The 17,683-nt window shown below is 39.0% G+C and overlaps 1 protein-coding gene and 1 pseudogene across 1 annotated transcript; both read right to left on the bottom strand.

Annotated features, from left to right (window-relative positions):
- Nucleotides 1-6,804: 6,804 nt before the first annotated feature.
- Nucleotides 6,805-7,939, bottom strand: LOC129777679 (NADH dehydrogenase [ubiquinone] 1 beta subcomplex subunit 6). Its single transcript, XM_055784097.1, has 3 exons — nucleotides 7,563-7,939; nucleotides 7,403-7,504; nucleotides 6,805-7,340 (listed from the first exon to the last, which is right to left on the bottom strand). The coding sequence occupies exons 1-3, from the start codon at nucleotides 7,806-7,808 to the stop codon at nucleotides 7,200-7,202; spliced, it is 489 nt and encodes a 162-aa protein (XP_055640072.1). The 5' UTR covers nucleotides 7,809-7,939; the 3' UTR covers nucleotides 6,805-7,199.
- A 7,120-nt stretch (nucleotides 7,940-15,059) lies between these two features.
- On the bottom strand, nucleotides 15,060-16,031 carry LOC129773542 (interferon-related developmental regulator 1-like; annotated as a pseudogene).
- Between the last annotated feature and the right edge of the window lie 1,652 nt (nucleotides 16,032-17,683).

Genomic DNA, 17,683 nt, shown 5'->3' with positions numbered 1-17,683 from the left:
TAATGTAATCGGACATTGGCGATGACAGTGATACAGTGTTGACGTCTGGTGGCGACTTTCAATGTGCAGCCATAATTTGGGTCTCGAACTCAACCCAGCAAACATTAAATCGTATAATTTTGCACGTGTCAAGTCTTACAAGATATCCGAATAAATCATAATCGCATATAATATCAATCAAAGTATGTATCGGGTATATTTGAAATCGCATAAAAGGTAAAAACTCGATTTTATATACCATTATCAAATTAAGTCACAATTCGGTATAATAAACATCAATTTTATGATGTAGATTGTCGTAAAATATATAAAATATATATAAACATCAATTTTATTATGTAGATTGTCGTAAAATATATTTAATCCGCATCATATGTGTATATTACGCTGATGCAGTTTGTGTGTCGTATAAGTGTATAATTTAAATCGATTCAGTACTGTAGTAAATCGTGTTGCATGCGGAAGAAAATCATGAAACAGCAAATCATATTAGATCCTAATAAAGAACATATTACATCATATTGAAATGTCAATGAAATGCTGATGCACTCGAAAGTTTTAACCGCTGTTGAATTAAATTTCAGATAGCCGCGCGAGATAGCTGGTGGATGATAATCCAGACGCCCGGAGTTCGAACCCACATCGGAGCAGTTTTCACCAAACATCAATCTGTGCCATTTTAAACATTCATATTCCACTCCCAAAATAAGTCAATCAAACAATTATTATTTCTATGAACATATAATACTCATATATAAAAATGGCGATTCGTGAGGTTGTAATAAACATTTCACGAAAATATATTGCGCCATTTGTTTTTTTTTCTATGTCCGTAATAAATCGTATATGAGTATGGCAAAAGTCATATTTGGTGCCTCGACAATTCATGAATATATTCATATTAGATCGCAATTCAATTTCAACATAATCGCTATTATAGCCGGTCAAAGTTGCATATTCATCCAAACAAATTCGGTAAGCATTTGCCATGTATGTATATGGCCTCCACTTTTTCATGCATATGCCAGTTAGGCGCAACCAACCATATGCCAACCAAATTTTAGGGCATATGATGTTATATATACGCTTGTTATGCGATTTAATGTTTGCTGGGAATGCTTCCACAATTCCAATTAAAGGTAAAAATGTCCAAATAAACATGTCGCATTGCAGGTCTGTCCAATTGGCTAAATGTGGCATTAAATGTAAGTACATTTTTTTGAGACAAATAATGCATACAGTAGAGCTCCAATTATCCGCAAAATTGGTCACATTATCCTAAAGGCTGATGTCACATTAGGCGGATTCGCCGCCGCGGATTCCGCGAGTAAAACCGCAGCGGAGGATCTACAGTGTATTGTGAATAAGCTATGTCACACAGAGCCGGGCGATTTCAAACCGAGAAAAAAACCGTCGCGGTATCCGCGGCGGCGAATCTTCCTAATGTGACATCATCCTAAGAACTAACTGGACGGCTCTCCCGTGCGGATTTTGCAATGACAGACCGCCGCGGAGCCTCGATAATGGAATGTGTATGATATAAAACACACAAGGCGGGGCGGGTGTGTACGGTTCCAAAATCACTGTTGTACGGTTCCTCATTCGCTGCGGTGGCTCGATGGAGATGATGCGCCGCAACGGTTTTATGAGAGTGTTAGTGTTTATACGCTTTTGAAAGGTGAAAATAAAGCAAGGCAATAATAAATGTACTCTCAGGTGAGCCAATACGTGAAATCCACTCTGCAGTCATGTAGCTGCGGATAATCGTCTTCTTCTTCTTCAATGGCACTAACGTTCCTAGAGGAACTTCGCCTTCTCAACATAGTATTACTTGCGTCATTTTTATTAGTACTTAGTTGAGATTTCTATGCCAAATAACACGCCTTGAATGCATTCTGAGTGGCAAGCTCTAGAATACGCGTGATCACAGTGCAAGTCGGAGGAAATTTCTTTGACGAAAAATTCCCCCGACCAGAACGGGAATCGAACCCGAACACCCGGCATGTTAGTTATGACGCTAACCACTCGGCCAAGGGAGCGGATAATCGTATTCCATCCAAATTGTCGAGAAATGCAATATTTGTGATGTTTGTGATCAACTTCTCTCTCCCTCTCGCTCAGGTAAACATCCCCTCTTCCGTTTCCCATCATTCTGTCTTTGTATACCGCCCCTCTAATCCACTTACTGTCCAAACAGTTGTATCTTGTACCGTAGACTCGCTGTTAGGATTACAACTAACAGCAAAGACCCCTCGACCGTTCGCCTAACGCATGCATTGCCAACATTTACACACAAGACATACAAAACAATAGAGAATTCCACACAAAGAAAAAAAGGTTCAATTACAACAATAGGATACACAGAGTAAACACATAAGTTATTATAATACCCTAAAATTTGCATGCAAAGTAAGAATATACCTATTACATTTAAATTTATTCCTATTTATACTAAATTAAGTTAAAATCTAGGTTTTCTAAACGCAGAATAAGTGAAATTGTATTTGTTGCTGTTTGTTGTTATTTGTGAAGATTAAAAGTAAGTAATTGTCCATTGTTCTGTAAGCATATAAATTACAATAAATTTGTTTACAGCTTCGAGCTAACTTTGAGCAAAAATCAAGTTTGCTTCGGGGAATCCGAATCTTCAGCAACACTCGCCTTGCATCCGTCTATAAACATATGATAATGGCAGATAGTGAAACCGTAGAAAGCCGCTGAATATGTTTTACATCAAGCTCCAGCTGCGACTTGTCAATGTGAAAATCGCGCGGTAGAGCCGTCTAGTGTGTTTCCACGCTAAGGATAACCTTATCAAGGTGTTGAAGTTTGCGTCTTGTTAATACTCCGCAATTGCAGAGCAAATGTTCCGAGGTTTCGCTTTCGGCATTACAAAAGCGACACATATCATCACTAAACCTATGTTTTTGAGATGGTATTTACTCGGGCAGTGTCCGACCAGTGAATGTGCTGAAGTCTTTTTCGTTAAGACTCAGCAATTGTTGAGTGATTTAAATACTCGGCGTGATAATTTTTTTGACTGGTTAAGTTGTACAGTCATCCAGTTGGCCGTCATTTTCCGGTCTTACCATTTCTTCAGCTCACTCTTCAACACACATTCAGTAATTCCACAGAACGGTTCTGGACCAGTGAAAGGTGAGCTTGAGCCGCGTCTTGCGAGTTCATCCGCTTGTTCATTTCCCTCTATATCGCAATGGCCAGGAATCCAGTACGGTTGTACCGAACTTATCCGACATAGTTGCCGTAAAAGGCAAATGCATTCCCAGACAATTTTTGAAAAGCACTTGAATGCATTGAGGACTTTAAGTGCTGCTTGACTGTCTGAGAAGATGCAAATGTTGACATGTCTATAATTTCTTTTAAGGCAGACATTTATAGATTCTATTATTACTTCTGTCTGGAAAACTGTTGGCCAGTTCCCAATAGCTACAGAAATTTTTATTCTGGGACCTTACACTCCAGCACCTGTTCTGTTACACATTTTCGACCCATCGGTATAGAACAGGATTGAACCATTACGAACATTGGAACCACCTTCATTCCATACTGAACGAGAAAGTTCGATCACTCTGTATGGAATGTCATAATTGGTCCTAGGTTCCAATCACTGCTCATCTCTGAGGCTTGTCCAACGGGTAAGAGATTCAGGATCCTCAAGTGACGAGTTTTATCCCCGTCTATTATTTTCTTATATCTTTTTAGCTTTAGATCGCTTTTATTAGCCTCCAGCTGAACATGTTGACCCAAAGGTAACAGGCGAAGAATAGCCTCCAATGCATTTGAGAGTGTAATGTTGTAATGTAATGTTTATAAGGGCAATGTTGGCCTTACTGATAATTGCATCTAAGTGTGCGTTCCAGTTTAGTTCAACGTCTAGGATTACGCCTAGATATTTCACTGAAACGCTGAATTTTATTTCCTCTCCTCCAAGATTCAGAGGCTGCAAATGAAGTTTCTTCTTTTTGGTGAAAGGAACAATTGTTGTTTTTGAGGGATTTATGCTCAGACCTTCTTTGATACACCACGATTGTGTAAGGTTTGAGCCCATCTGCATCCAGCTCGATATCACATCGTCGAACTTGCCACGTACCATTATGACTAGATCGTCAGCAAAACCCACGATTTCGGAACCATTTACGTATAAACTTATCAGAAGGTCGTCAACCACCAGTGACCAAAGGAGAGGTGATAGAACCCCTCCTTGTGGGCAACCTTACGTTCCAATCACAGATGTCGACGACCCGCCCAGCTCCGAGCTGATTTGTCTATTTGTGAGCATGCCTTTGATCCATTCGACTATGCAGTCATCGAAATGTCTTCTTCTCATAGCCTGTGCCATTGATACATAATAAGCATTGTCGAAAGCCCCTTCGATATCAAGAAACGCACATAATTCAGTTTCTTTTGACGAAAGAGATTTTTCAATTTTCGTCACAAGCGTATGTAATGCTGTGACTGTGGATTTGCCTGATTGATGGGCAAATTGATATTTAGATAAAGTACATTTGGACATGAATACCGACTTTATGTATTCATGTAGAGCTTTCTCCATAGTTTTCAACAATATTGATGATAAACTTATTGGTCTGAATGATATTTAGGGAGGGATTTATCCCGTTCCCAGCTTTTGGAATGAACCACTTTTAACGAGTCTCCATGTGGAAGGAATATGCTCTTGTATCAGACTGTTAGCAGAGTAACATTACTTCCGCTATGTAATGAAAGAGTAACTCTGAGTAGCTCTGGAATAAATGAACCGGGGGGGTTCAACACAGACTTGCCTTAAAAATCTCGATTAGAGATGAAATTAGCTTAGATTCTCCTTTTTGAATCAGAGCTGGAAAAACTACACCTGCACCTGCGGATTTGTATGGTTGAAAGGATCTCACCGCGCTTTCTACTCTGGCCCTCGTGAAGCAACTACCAGCAACTATGTTTGCGACATCCTTTACACTTTCAGGATACCTTCGAGAGCATTTAATGTCGCGATTATAGCTAGGATTGGTATCATAATGAACAGATGTAGTTCCCGTGAAGTGAGTTTTCATCAGTAAGTCTAATATTTCTGAGGGAGATTTTGTGAACGAACCGTCGTCCTTTTTGAGGGACCCTCGCCCGTTCGAGTTGGTCTTGCAACGATTTTGGTACTTTCAATGCATTTACAGTTATTTACCTAAGATTTTCGTTTAGATCGTCTTAGTTCTCTATTATATTCGGTTAGGGCGCTCCTATATTGAGACAAATCCGAATTAATTTTAGCTCTGTTGAACAGTTTCCGCGCTAATATGCGAAGCCTTTTGTTTCACCACGGAACGTTTTTTGACGAAGAAACTTTCTTTAGTGGACAATTATAGAAAGAAACTATCGTATCATTTAATTCTTTTGTTCGAGCTGTTGAATCGACCTTATTCTTGTATTAAGAATTTTTGACTCGAGTTCAGGTGAATATCGTTCCCAGTTGGTTTTTCTTGGATCACGATATTCTCTGTGTACTGTCAAGCCATCATCCCATACGAAGATAATGTGTCTGTGATCGGCCAAAGACGCCTCTTCCGAAACGTGCCAGTTGTGTATTTTTACAGAAATTACCGGTGCAGTGTTAGGTCCAGGACTTCTTGTCTGATAGCGTTTATAAACATTGTTCATTGCGACTGTTTATGTCAGTACTACCCCACAAAGTATGATGAACGCCACAACCTCTTAAAGAGGTGCCTCAGGTACGTCGCCAGGGAAACAAGCCGAAGCAATTATTATGTCGGATCTTCCCTTGGAGGTTGGTATCTCAACTCTGATCGCAACAATGTCCCGTTTAATGAACTCTGTTATAGGAAAGCATTTAATATTTGCTTTTACTAGAACAGCAGTTCTTGAGAAGTAATGCTTGTCGTCGTAGAATAACTTGCATGAACCAGTATGAATACCAAGTATTCTTCCTTTGTGGACCCAAGGCTCTTGGATTAAGACTAAATCCATAGTGTCGCTCGCACAGGCTCCGCTAACGGCAAGGTTTAAACACCCCCTACCATTCATCCCTCGGCACGGGTCGCGTCACACCTTGATTTAGGGGTTTATCCATAACATTCTTTCCATAATAACCATGGAAAACAGCTATTACAACCATCCTCCTTTACTGGGGCTTTGGACTCACTGCTCTGGTTTCTCAATAATTTCAGGTTCTTATTCGGACATGCTATTATTGAGATCCGTCATTCGCAGGCTGAGTTCAGCACTACCTAAAGGTAGACCTCCGAAAACTCCTTGTCTCACCAAAGTGATTGTAAACTGGTAAAAAGTACACGTTTCTTTTGAGCTTGAAGTGAGTACCCTTTGAGTGGAAAAAAAATCACTTATCATCCAAATTGTATTACACATAAATCGTTTTCGAATCAAATGAATTTCGGAATACTCCATGGCCGGGAGGAAGGTTAACGTCTCATATATCGTAACGTGAGTTTTGAATTAGATTTCCGTTCTACCAACTTTCACCGGTACTTTTACGAAGAGTAACACCCAATCCATGTTTCCCTCGGTGCAATGATATCTCAATATAACGAAAGTGTACTTCCCGTTGTTCGAATTACCAAGGTAAAAGCCAGTAGCCAGTTGCTGTAGAGTGCAAGTAATTTCGCACGAATTGATAAATGAACGGAAAGTACACTCTCGTGGTACATATGTGGTAAATTCGAATTCGAAGAGTTGAATAACCGAGAACACGAAAAACTTCCGTAATTTTCCTTCCGTCAACAGATAGATTCGTATCCTTCAAACTCAAAATACATTGAAGGTGTTTTATGTGCTTTATTCGACATTAAAATCCCAACCAAATACTAATAAAAATAACGCAGTTCGTACCACATTGAAGACAGGAAATGGAAGAGCGTCCAGCTTCCTACAGTTCGCTGTATATCTGAATGAGCCTAGTGCCAAAAAATATCTGTTCTAGTTTGATACGCTTATCATTCATACATAGTTTGAAACGAAATTGACGACCATTACTCTGTTCTACATGCGTCTTTTATGTTTTGCATAAAATATAACACACATGTAGAACAGAGCAACGATAATGATCGATTATGTGGCATATCAAAATAATCAATGAAAATGTTCATGTAAACATTAGAGCATTTGTTTATATTTTTAGGGCATATCTACACAATAACAAGCGTCTTCAATGGTGATTAAATTGGAGATTGCTTGAACCCACGCGCGGCATAATCAGCAGGAGATTGGCGCTGTGGGTAGTTAGGATATCCTTCATCACCAGGGAATACGGCTTTGCGAGAGTGAATCACTCGCCATCCTCCTTTCCGTGTCCAATCCTAGTATGAAATGAATAAAACATTAGCTTGATTCAATCGTTACTCATATCAATAACGCTCACGTTTTGGTTGTATTTAAAATAATATGCTGTGGCGTAAATTGCAAAAGCACTCAATGCGATCTTTCCGGTCCAAAAGCGAACTGCAAAAGCCCAATTGGTTCCCTGCGTATAGATTTCGAACATTATATAATCACAAAACATCAATCTTCAATGAACTTGCCACAACTGGTTTCAATGCTTTTTCCACCAAATCGAGCGGAGCACGGTAAAATCTGCGAATAGGGTTCAAACGTTCCTTCCAGTATTCAGGTACATGCCGAGGTTCGTTGGGAGCCAGTTCCTGATCTTTCAACCATTGGGCTCTCCAGGCACGTTCCTCAGCGGTCATACCCAACAGACGCTCGCGTTCTCGGACCATGCGACCAGTGATGGTCATAGGCTTGACCCCGCCGGTGTTGGATGCCATCGTTTCGATTCTTTAAGAATATTCGATTAGTAACTAAAAAAGTCCACGGAATCGGATGCAGAGTCCGAAGTCAAACGAAAGTATCGAGAAGTTGATGTTCTTCTTTATTATGACAGTAACTATCGGATGCACGGAAAATCAAAAGGATGAAAATATTCTCATCAACCTTTCCCATAAAGTCCTGTTTACACTATTTCACATTCGAATTCACTATTGGCGATCTAATGTACAAATCTACACCTAGGCGGCGCTACGGTAAAAGTGATGATGGTTTTAAATTTTGCAATGTGAGCTTATGGAAGGTTTGTAGTTCTTTTTATAAATTACAATATTATAATCATAAACGATTATTTGATTACGATGAGTTTTAAGAAATTTAATTCTGCGCAATTTCATATATAACATGTTATTTGCTTACCTTTTTCATTTGAGAAAACTGTATAAATATTGACAATGGTTGAATCAAAAAAGGAAATTCGAGAGCACAATCAAAAAGAAGTTGAAAAATGCATGGTTCTTGCATGTGAGAGCAATCTTGGAGAGCTCGGAAATAAAATATATGTGATTTGTTTTTGAGTTTTAGGTTATACTTATGACAGACATACAGCTGTACTACCGCTGTACTTCGAAAATTGTATGTCTGTCACCATGTACAGCGCTAGAACCATGCAAGCAACTCGGTACAATCGCTGTATCTGTACCGACCTATTTCACCGTTGTACATGGTTACAGCTTGTCAATTCCAACTGCTCGCAGCGCCATAGACGGGTAGTGGTGGCACCATGAACAAGTTTTGTCAACACCGAATCAAAACACCGCAGTGTTAAATATTCAGTTATACTTATGACAGACATACACATACAGCTGTACTTGCGTTGTACTTCGAAAATTGTATGTCTGTCACCATGTACAGCGCTAGAACCATGCAAGCAACTCGGTGCAATCGCTGTACCTGTACCGACCTGTTTTACCGCTGTACATGGCTACAGTTGTACTGTGCGCAGCGCCATAGACGGTTAGTGGTGGGTAGCATGAACAAGCAGAATCAAATCACTTGATAAACGTTCTTTTCATTGACTTTCTTTTAAGTTAATAACTCAGATTGGAAACTTTTTTGTTGTGTTTGATAGTTTAGACACTAAATAAAAATCTTTTTCATTGAAATATGTGGTGGAAATTGGAAAAATTTCTGATTGTCAGTTTGACATACGGTACAATGTACAACCAAAGTATGTCTGTCATGGTACGATGGTACCTGTACAACGCTGTACACGTACAACGCAAGTACAGATGTATGTCTGTCCCTGGTATTACATTATCATCATTTTCTTAGTTCAAAAACAAAATTCAGATGTCTCACCGATCGTTTACGGTTTGCGTTAGATCTCCAATTAGCGCATTTGTTCCTAAAACTGAGTCAGTTCCAAACTGACTTTGTATAGGGTGCTTGCATCGTGCATATGTATTAGTGATCTGTTGGGCAGGCAAAAGAGATCGCTGCATAGGATTTATATGGATTGACAAGATTGAGCTTTGTTTAAACAACCATTTTAGCGTAATAGTTATAGAAATTACGCGCTACACTATATTAATATATCAATATATGTCTCTTTACATAAAAACATTTACTTTTAGCGTCAGAGCCATATATACGGAGGAAAATAGAAATTTCTGTTATGATTATGATCCATATCAATCGAAGCAGATTGATTATTCGAAAAGTTTCACAGAAAAAGTGCAAACTGCACATTGCGATTGTATAGCCGGATTGTGTGAAGAGTCCTCCCATTTAGGCTTCGTGCTTTTTGCCCTAAATACTGGTCTCGTGAAGAGGTAAACTATAATGAATATTCGTGTGTAGATATCCTTAATCGGTGGTTAGTTTCGCCAAAAAGCATTGAAATTAAGAGCATACTCAGCCAGAAAGATCAACCAGCCCTCAAATATGATATCCGGGTAGCTGGATGCTCTGCGGAGAAGTGAAGTATGGTTATAAGAAAATTGATCGGAAACGGAGAAAATCCATCAATTGGCTAATACATGGAAAATACAAGGAAACATTCGAACGCGAGCTCGAGCCTCTGTGTCTTGAATCTAGGTCCGAACATGCTGATAATCCTTTCCTATTATTTTTTCGATTCAAATCTAGTAGGAAAGTCGCTCAATGAACATCGCGGAATAGGTGCTAGTAAGTTAAGCAATATGCCTCACACAAAAGCTCTTGTTCGGTAAATAGCTTGCCTAACTGTTTAATAAAGTTCATGTTAGTTCTATGAAATATTTCGTGCTAATACAAAGATCGCAACTATATTTGAATCATCTACAAGAACGTCAATTGATAATGAATCCGCTTCTGCTGCATAGAAGCTACGAATGTAAACGAATGATGTTTGCCCAATAGATGCTCTGCATGTATGTGTAGCAAGAGCCCTATAAAAAAAAAATATTTTCAGGTTTACGAATGCGGCGGTTTGTTGGTGTGCGTTATGTAGTCTGATTTGTTTATATTGGCGATGACGTACTGTGTCGCCGTCTGGTGGCCATATTAGCAGGGGATAGTAACTTCAAGCAAAAAAGTGGGACCGATTCGAGATTGCTTTTATGTAAACAGTGAACTTTTTTTACACTCTAAAAATTGCACCGACTTGCACTGACGACTGAATGATATTGTCAATTTGTGCGAGATGCCTCAAAACAGCTGGGAATAAATATTGTTTATATACAGTAAGTTACATTTAATGCGACGTTTAGATTATTGGACAGACCTGTAATGTGACACGTTTAATTGGACATTTTTGTAAACATCGAGTTCGGGGCCCGAATTATGGCGTCACATTAAAGTTGCCACCAGACTTAGACACTGTACCACTCACTCCACTCCACGTTTACATGTATGAGCTGGCAGGCGCTTCATATACATGCAATTCATATTAGTCATACTTGTATGTTTGTGAATATAATCCTCAAAAGAAAATCATTACACTAAACCTTCGTTTCAAACAACTTATACAGCAATCAAATCACGCAATAAACATCAAGAATTGCTGGGAATCTGTTATCAATTATTTATTTTTTTTATTTCGTTTATTTTTACAGGCTCAGTTACTTAAGTTTAAAGGAGCCGAATTCTTAAATATAATTTTAAAACTATATATATATAAACAATTTTCTTACATCTATGGTTAGTAAGGTGGAAAACCGATTACTCGCGGTGTACTCGAGTTTAGGAGGGTGACATATTTTTAGGAGAAGGATGGGATATAAGGAAATTGTAACAATGTTGATGAACACTCATTTCATAAATCTATTCGTATATCTATAGTGTATTTACATTTCAACTTATTCTACTATTTATAGCAAGGGGACGAATTAACGCAAAGGAAGGAAAGAGGGTATAAGGATGTAGGGACAATCACACACGAAGATCTATAGCTTTAAGGAAAACATATATATGGGACATGTAATCAAGGTCTAACCGAGCCAACACATCTCTCACCGGCACATTGGGCTGTCTTCCTCGGGCCCGAAGGGAGTTTTCTAAATTCGATCTGGCGACCAGATACACCTCGCACGACCAAACAATGTGCTCGATGTCGCGATAACCTTGGCCACAAACGCAGAGATTGCTGCTGGCAAGATTGAAACGAAAGAGTAGTGCATCTAACGAACAGTGATTGGACATGAGTCGGGAGAAGGTGCGAATAAAGTCCCGACTCAAGTCTAGACTTTTGAACCACGGTTTGAGGCTAACCTTAGGGATAATCGAGTGAAACCACCGGCCCAATTCATCTTCATTCCACTTGCGTTGCCAGTTAGCGATGGTATTTTTGCGGACTAAAGAATAAAATTCATTGAAGGCGATTTGACGCTGATAAATATCGCCTTCAATTGCACCTACCTTTGCTAATGAGTCAGCCCTCTCATTACCCGGAATGGAGCAATGTGAAGGGACCCAGATAAAGGTAATGACATAACAGCGTCTGGATAAAGCACTCAAAATTTCTCGTATTCTCTCAAGGAAGTACGGCGAGTGCTTTTCCGGCCTCACTGAACGGATAGCTTCGACAGAGCTAAGACTATCCGTTACAATGTAATAGTGTTCAACAGGTCGTGAGGCGACGCTGTCCAGCGCCCAATGAATTGCTGCCAATTCAGCAATATACACTGAGCAAGGATTCTGAAGACTGTGTGAGGTGCTAAAAAATTCGTTGAACACTCCAAATCCTGTGGACTCGTTTATAGTGGACCCATCAGTAAAGTACATATTATCACAATTGATACCCCCATACTTTTCATCGAAGATCGTTGGAGCGATCCTCGATCGTTGGAGCGATCCTCGATCGTTGGAGCGATCCTCGATCGTTGGTAATCTGAATATCCATGGATATCTTGCTTCATGGACAGATCAAAATGCACAGAGGAATTGATGTAGTCAGGGAACTTATCAACATTTGTTCAAATTTAAAAAGGTGCTTAACTCCAATTTTGTTGACATCTTTTATGCATTCAATTAAATTGTACGATAAATCATATATAAACATAAACATTCCCACCTTTCATCCTTCATTAAACACCTCGTAGTAGAAATCTGTCAGTATGCATACACTTTCCTACGAAACATAGTGGAAAAAAATATATTCGTCGATGTAAACAAGCGGTGAAAAAGACACTTTTCGACGAGTGATTTGTATGAAGTTCCACTGCCGTGATATTAGTGCTTGGGAGGTAAATTATCCTTTATCAGATCAGAAGGACCAAGTGCAGTGTAAAAATATAAAATTTGAATGAAAATTTCTACTTCATATTATTTGATTACCTAACACATGTAGTCCTGACACTCACTTAAGCATTTGTCGATGCATTTCCTGTTTGTTCCACAAACAATCACTATTATAATATAAAATCATCATCAGACACAGTTTTCGTTCGATATGTTTTTTTTTGCAATTTCGGAAAAATCTCTTATTCATCATATAAAATAAATATTCTATACGTTAAGGTAAATTTTCATTCATAATTTTTATTTTGAAAGCATGTTTATTCCACCTGAATATCTATAATTATTTTCGCCCCCCAATGAAAGCACACGAAGCTTAATACCGTCTACGCGAATATACTCTTCAAAATCAGAATCCGAATTGGATTACGATTCCAATAATACAAAAGCAATAGCAGCAGGTTTTCCATTTTCATAGTCTTTATTTTTAGATTTTCCAAAACAATACTCGGAACTTGACAGTTCAGTATAGTTGTATTCGTGAACACGAATGCGAACCCGTGAACCATCTCAGTGCATACCCAACAGCTTTCGGGTTAAACCTAGTGCGAAACTAGGTTGAAACTGAGTGAATATAAAAACGTTTTGACAGCAGTTAGTTTGGTACTAAGGTTAAAACTGAACAAAAACAAATTCGCTATGAATGAATAAAAAAACGTTTTGACAGCAGTTAGGTTGGCACTGGGGTTCAAACTGAACAAAAACGAATTCGCTATATGTGAATCGACAATAATTGAATAATGAAAACGAGGTTTCAGCTTGGTTATGAGCAAGGTGCTTATAAAAATGTATAACAGGTGAAGCAACATAATCACCTCAATAAGAAGGAGATTACGGTTTGTGGAGCGCGGGTTGTTTGTTTTGTTATTGCTAAGATAAGCCATTTTTGCATTTTCACATGCGAGAGTAGTGAATGAACTGGATGAGAATTAAATTCTACAAAATCATCCCTTCTTTTTCTCATAAATTCGGGAAAGTGTAAGTAGGCATCGTTCGAATAAGCGTCGTAGCAGTTTGGTAATAGCCACCGGCAGCGTTCTGATGATTTTCCTGTTCTTCGACCGAGTAGAGATTTTCACCAGAGCTGTTTGTAAACAATACCGACAGTAATACCAATATGGCTAAAAGTGCATTTCATATGATTGTTTCACCTGGTATGTATATAGGCGCCTTGGTTATGAGAGTTGGTTAGTACTTCTTATGGGAGAGGAAATAAAATGAAATATCTAGGCGTAATCCTATATATACGTACACTAAAATCCTACTAAACTGGAATGTACACTCAGATTCAATCATCAGTAAGGCCATTATTGCTTTACTAATGATTGGGATTAGGGATAATCGAGCGAAGCCCAATTCATTTTTGTTCCATTTGCGCTGCCAGTTAGCGATTGTGTTTTTGTAGACTAAAGAACTACATTCATTGAAGACGATTTGTCCCCGCACACTGCAGATTTTTTTTCAGCCATTAGTTTGGTCGGGTTGGGTTGTTAGTGCGCACATCGAGCCAACCAAATAGTCAGGTTGGTAAAGGTGGCCGTACACTGTTTGTCCGGAGGTCAAATATTTGACACTTTTTGACAGAAAAAATTTAGTCAAAATTTAGTACAAATTTCATGTTTGACAAAAATATTTTACAACCATAATTACACCCATTTGTTTTTGTCAAAAATTTGACATAAAACTATTTGGCGAAATACAGCTATTTGGAATGAATGACAAACACGGTTATCACATAGTACACTGTTCGTCGAGTCGGATAATATTTTGTGTGCGTCCGCTGTCATTGACGCATTGTCGTCATGTCGCTGTCAAAATTGTTTAAATGAAAATGGCTACTACAACTGAAGACGTCATATGGTGCTAGGGCAGTTGTCCTAGCCGCTGCACTTAGGATAATTGCAGAGGATCAGAAAAAAACGAAAGAGGTCCATAACCGCAGCATGTGAATGAACGAGTGGATCAAAAAGCGCGAAACGCGATTTCACGTAAACTGGCCCGAGATCTACGAAATGAGTATGCACAGATATGAAAGAACTTCTTTCGTATGGAGTTTGAAGATTTCGATTATCTTCTTTGGTTACACTCTTAATTGAAAAAGAGAATACGCAAATGCGGAAAGCGATGTGCATTGACATTAAGATTTTTGGCTGGAGACAGTTTCACGTCATGACAGTATCTTTTTAAAATCTCGAGAACAACTGTGTCCCATATTGTTCCCAAGGTACCGAAATGCTTTTTTCATAGCCATGAAGAATGAGTCTGTGAAAATATATTTATTTTGTTCTGAGCCCTCTATTTCTGTGTACTTTGTACTAATCATATATCCAAGAAATTTTTATTTTTATTATTTATATTAGTTTTAATCAAATTTAATTTATTACATTGCGTTCTTTCGAATAGAGATGATTATTATAAAAAAAAACTATCGCACACCTATGTACATATATACACATACACATATCGACCCAGGTTTAATTGATAACGGCCAAACGCTTGTCACGGTTCTTCCGGCTGGTGATTGTGCGCATCTTGAAGGCAGCCGCATTCATGAACTTTTTTTTTCGCCTTGCCTATTTTGGTGTTGCCCTGGACGTCGTCCAATCGGATCCCCAGCAGCAGCACATCTCACAGAAAGCCGATCTCCGACAGATGCACGTTCATTCCGAAATCCAGCGCATTCCGGAGACAGATTTACTTATAGTGGAGAGACCACATGCCCAGCAGCAGTTTTCTTGCCGAACTTGATGCAAATCTCCGGCAAGATGTTTTCCTCCAGATAGCGGTGGACGTCGCGAAAGGTCGCACGCTGCACCTTGCGGTCAAGTTAAGCGCGATACTTGTGGGCATCGGTGGCCAACTTCCTTGTGGCTTCGATCAAATCGGAGAGTTCCTCGCGAAGGAAGCCGTCATCGTGAAAGCTGCTACTATCCATGATGAGTGCGGTGGTTTCCCCGGCAGTCATTCTTACGTCAAACTGGGAACTCTGTAGTAATCCCCCGAGGGAACTAGCGTGAGCAGTAGGACCCTAGCGCTGAGAGCGTAACTGTGAACGGCAGCGGCATTGGAACCGCTCGAACGTCTCTTTTGCAATACCTGCTGGATAAGATTCCCTCGAAGCTCTTCACCAGGTACAGCAAGTCTCCAATATCATACGAACCATGGAAATTGAGCAAACCCAAAACCATACAGCACTTGGTCCGCACATCCTGCTAGACGGCGGCATCGTGTGCGACCGTTAACAGAACCGGCTTCAGCACCTTGATCAGCTCGTTAATATCGTTGACTTCCTCGAGCTGGATCACCAACATGATGCGTGCAGCCCACGCTTGTTCGGTTCCCTTGCCCTTCTTAATGGACTTCTCGATCGCATCCACTAACGAGAAGTTAATCTTGAATAAGAAAATAAACTTATAGAGAAAATTACGAACATACCTTCCTGCCATATTGCGAAATATAGAACTAATGTTTACTATCGAGCATGAATGCCAGATATACAGAATAATATGTGCTGCATCAATTTTTAATACTTCTTAGGCCTAACATTCATTGATTAATTTCAATGGGGTAAATGGAATTAGAGGAATTACAATCTCAGCTGAGTAATTTAGGTAGAAAATACACGATACACAGATTATCACAGATTTTTCAGCAATAAGTTAAAATAAAAAGATCTGGCATCGCTTTAGGCAGTTTTATTTGCCACTTGCCACTTTGTTTGCCATTTTTCAACTATCAACATTGGCAAACAATGCCAAACATCAAAAACACCAAAAATTTGATTGAAATATTCAACGTACGTCAGTACATTGTTTGACAAATTGGTCTAAAAAAGTTTAAGCAAAGAAGTACTAAATATTTGCTCGTCGTGTTTTGTGTCGAAAATATTTGATCAGTACACGTTGACCAAATTTTTTCTGTCAAAAAGAGTCAAATAATTGGCTTCGGTCAAACAGTGTATGAGCACCCTAAAGAGTGCGCACACTAGCCAACTGTTGGCCGAATATTCTTGAAAGACTGTATTTATTTTGTGTTTGACAACGGAGAAGAGAACGGTGAATGAAAATCAAAAAGAGATTCAGAGAGCATTGGGTGCATCCCACTCTTAGTGATTCGCACGACACGTATGTTGGATGCTAAAATTGAGAGCGAATTGAGAGCGAATGGAGAGCGAATTGAACTATCAGCCGATAAATAATCGTCGTGTGTGCGTAGATTTATTCTACCCAGTACTGATTAAACGGCCGACCGAATTAGAGATGGGCAAAACAGTTCACTTTAATGAACCGTTCAGTGACCAACCGTTCACTTAAGTGAACTAGTTCTTTTGAGCAGTTCACTCACTCTTTCGTACATTAGAGGGATGTGCCAAATCATGTATAAAAAAGTGTGAAATGTTATGTAGGACTGTTCTTTTCATTCATAAAATGCTGTTTGTTAGCAATAACTCTGTGTCCGAATTTTGTTAAAAATATCTTAGCAGAATAGAAAATCTAACTATGATTTTGAAATTTTGATTTATTTTGAGCCATGATTTATTAATTTTCAGCACAAACTAGCTTTGCGCTGCTTTTCTACCATGTTTTGCCATAACTGCTATAGCAAAACTGTACCAAAACGCGAAAGACTTTCTCGAAATTATCAAGCACAATATAATATAATATAAAAACATTTCATATCAGCGACACAATTTTTTATTTACTGTTGAAAAATACTGTTTGAATCGTTTCGCTTTCACCTGGTTTTTTTCTTGTGATTGCATATCTTACTGAAATATTTACCCTCAACTTGAAAATATGAAATTAAAACTTTATTTGATAAATTTGATAATTGTTCGATTACAATCCGATTTAAGAACCATCGTATCCTGAAATATTGCGTTTTATTATGAAAACGACCGACATCTTATTTTTGTTATTTCATAGGGCTATCGGTTGTTTCCATTCGTTAATTTGAGGACTATTTACCCTGCAGCGGCATTCGTCTATCACTCGTTCGCTCGCCTTCCTCTTATACACCGATCACCATACACAGTTCGTTCTGAACTGTACGCACAGTTCAGCCAGCGGTCAGTTCGTTCTGAACTGTATACACTAGA

This window comes from Toxorhynchites rutilus, chromosome 3 (genome assembly GCF_029784135.1).
Source record: "Toxorhynchites rutilus septentrionalis strain SRP chromosome 3, ASM2978413v1, whole genome shotgun sequence".
Classification (NCBI taxonomy): Eukaryota; Metazoa; Arthropoda; class Insecta; order Diptera; family Culicidae; genus Toxorhynchites; species Toxorhynchites rutilus.
This window is presented reverse-complemented; position numbering and strand designations above follow the sequence as displayed.

What these genes read in the sequence shown, in the direction of transcription:
- LOC129777679 (XM_055784097.1), bottom strand. Translation starts at nt 7,808, where the DNA reads ATGGCATCCAACACCGGCGGGGTCAAGCCTATGACCATCACTGGTCGC. An exon ending in AAGCATTGAAACCAGTTGTG is followed by an intron (nt 7,505 to 7,562) that starts GCAAGTTCATTG and finishes ATCTATACGCAG; the next exon opens with GGAACCAATTGGGCTTTTGC. An exon ending in ATTTTAAATACAACCAAAAC is followed by an intron (nt 7,341 to 7,402) that starts GTGAGCGTTATT and finishes ATTTCATACTAG; the next exon opens with GATTGGACACGGAAAGGAGG.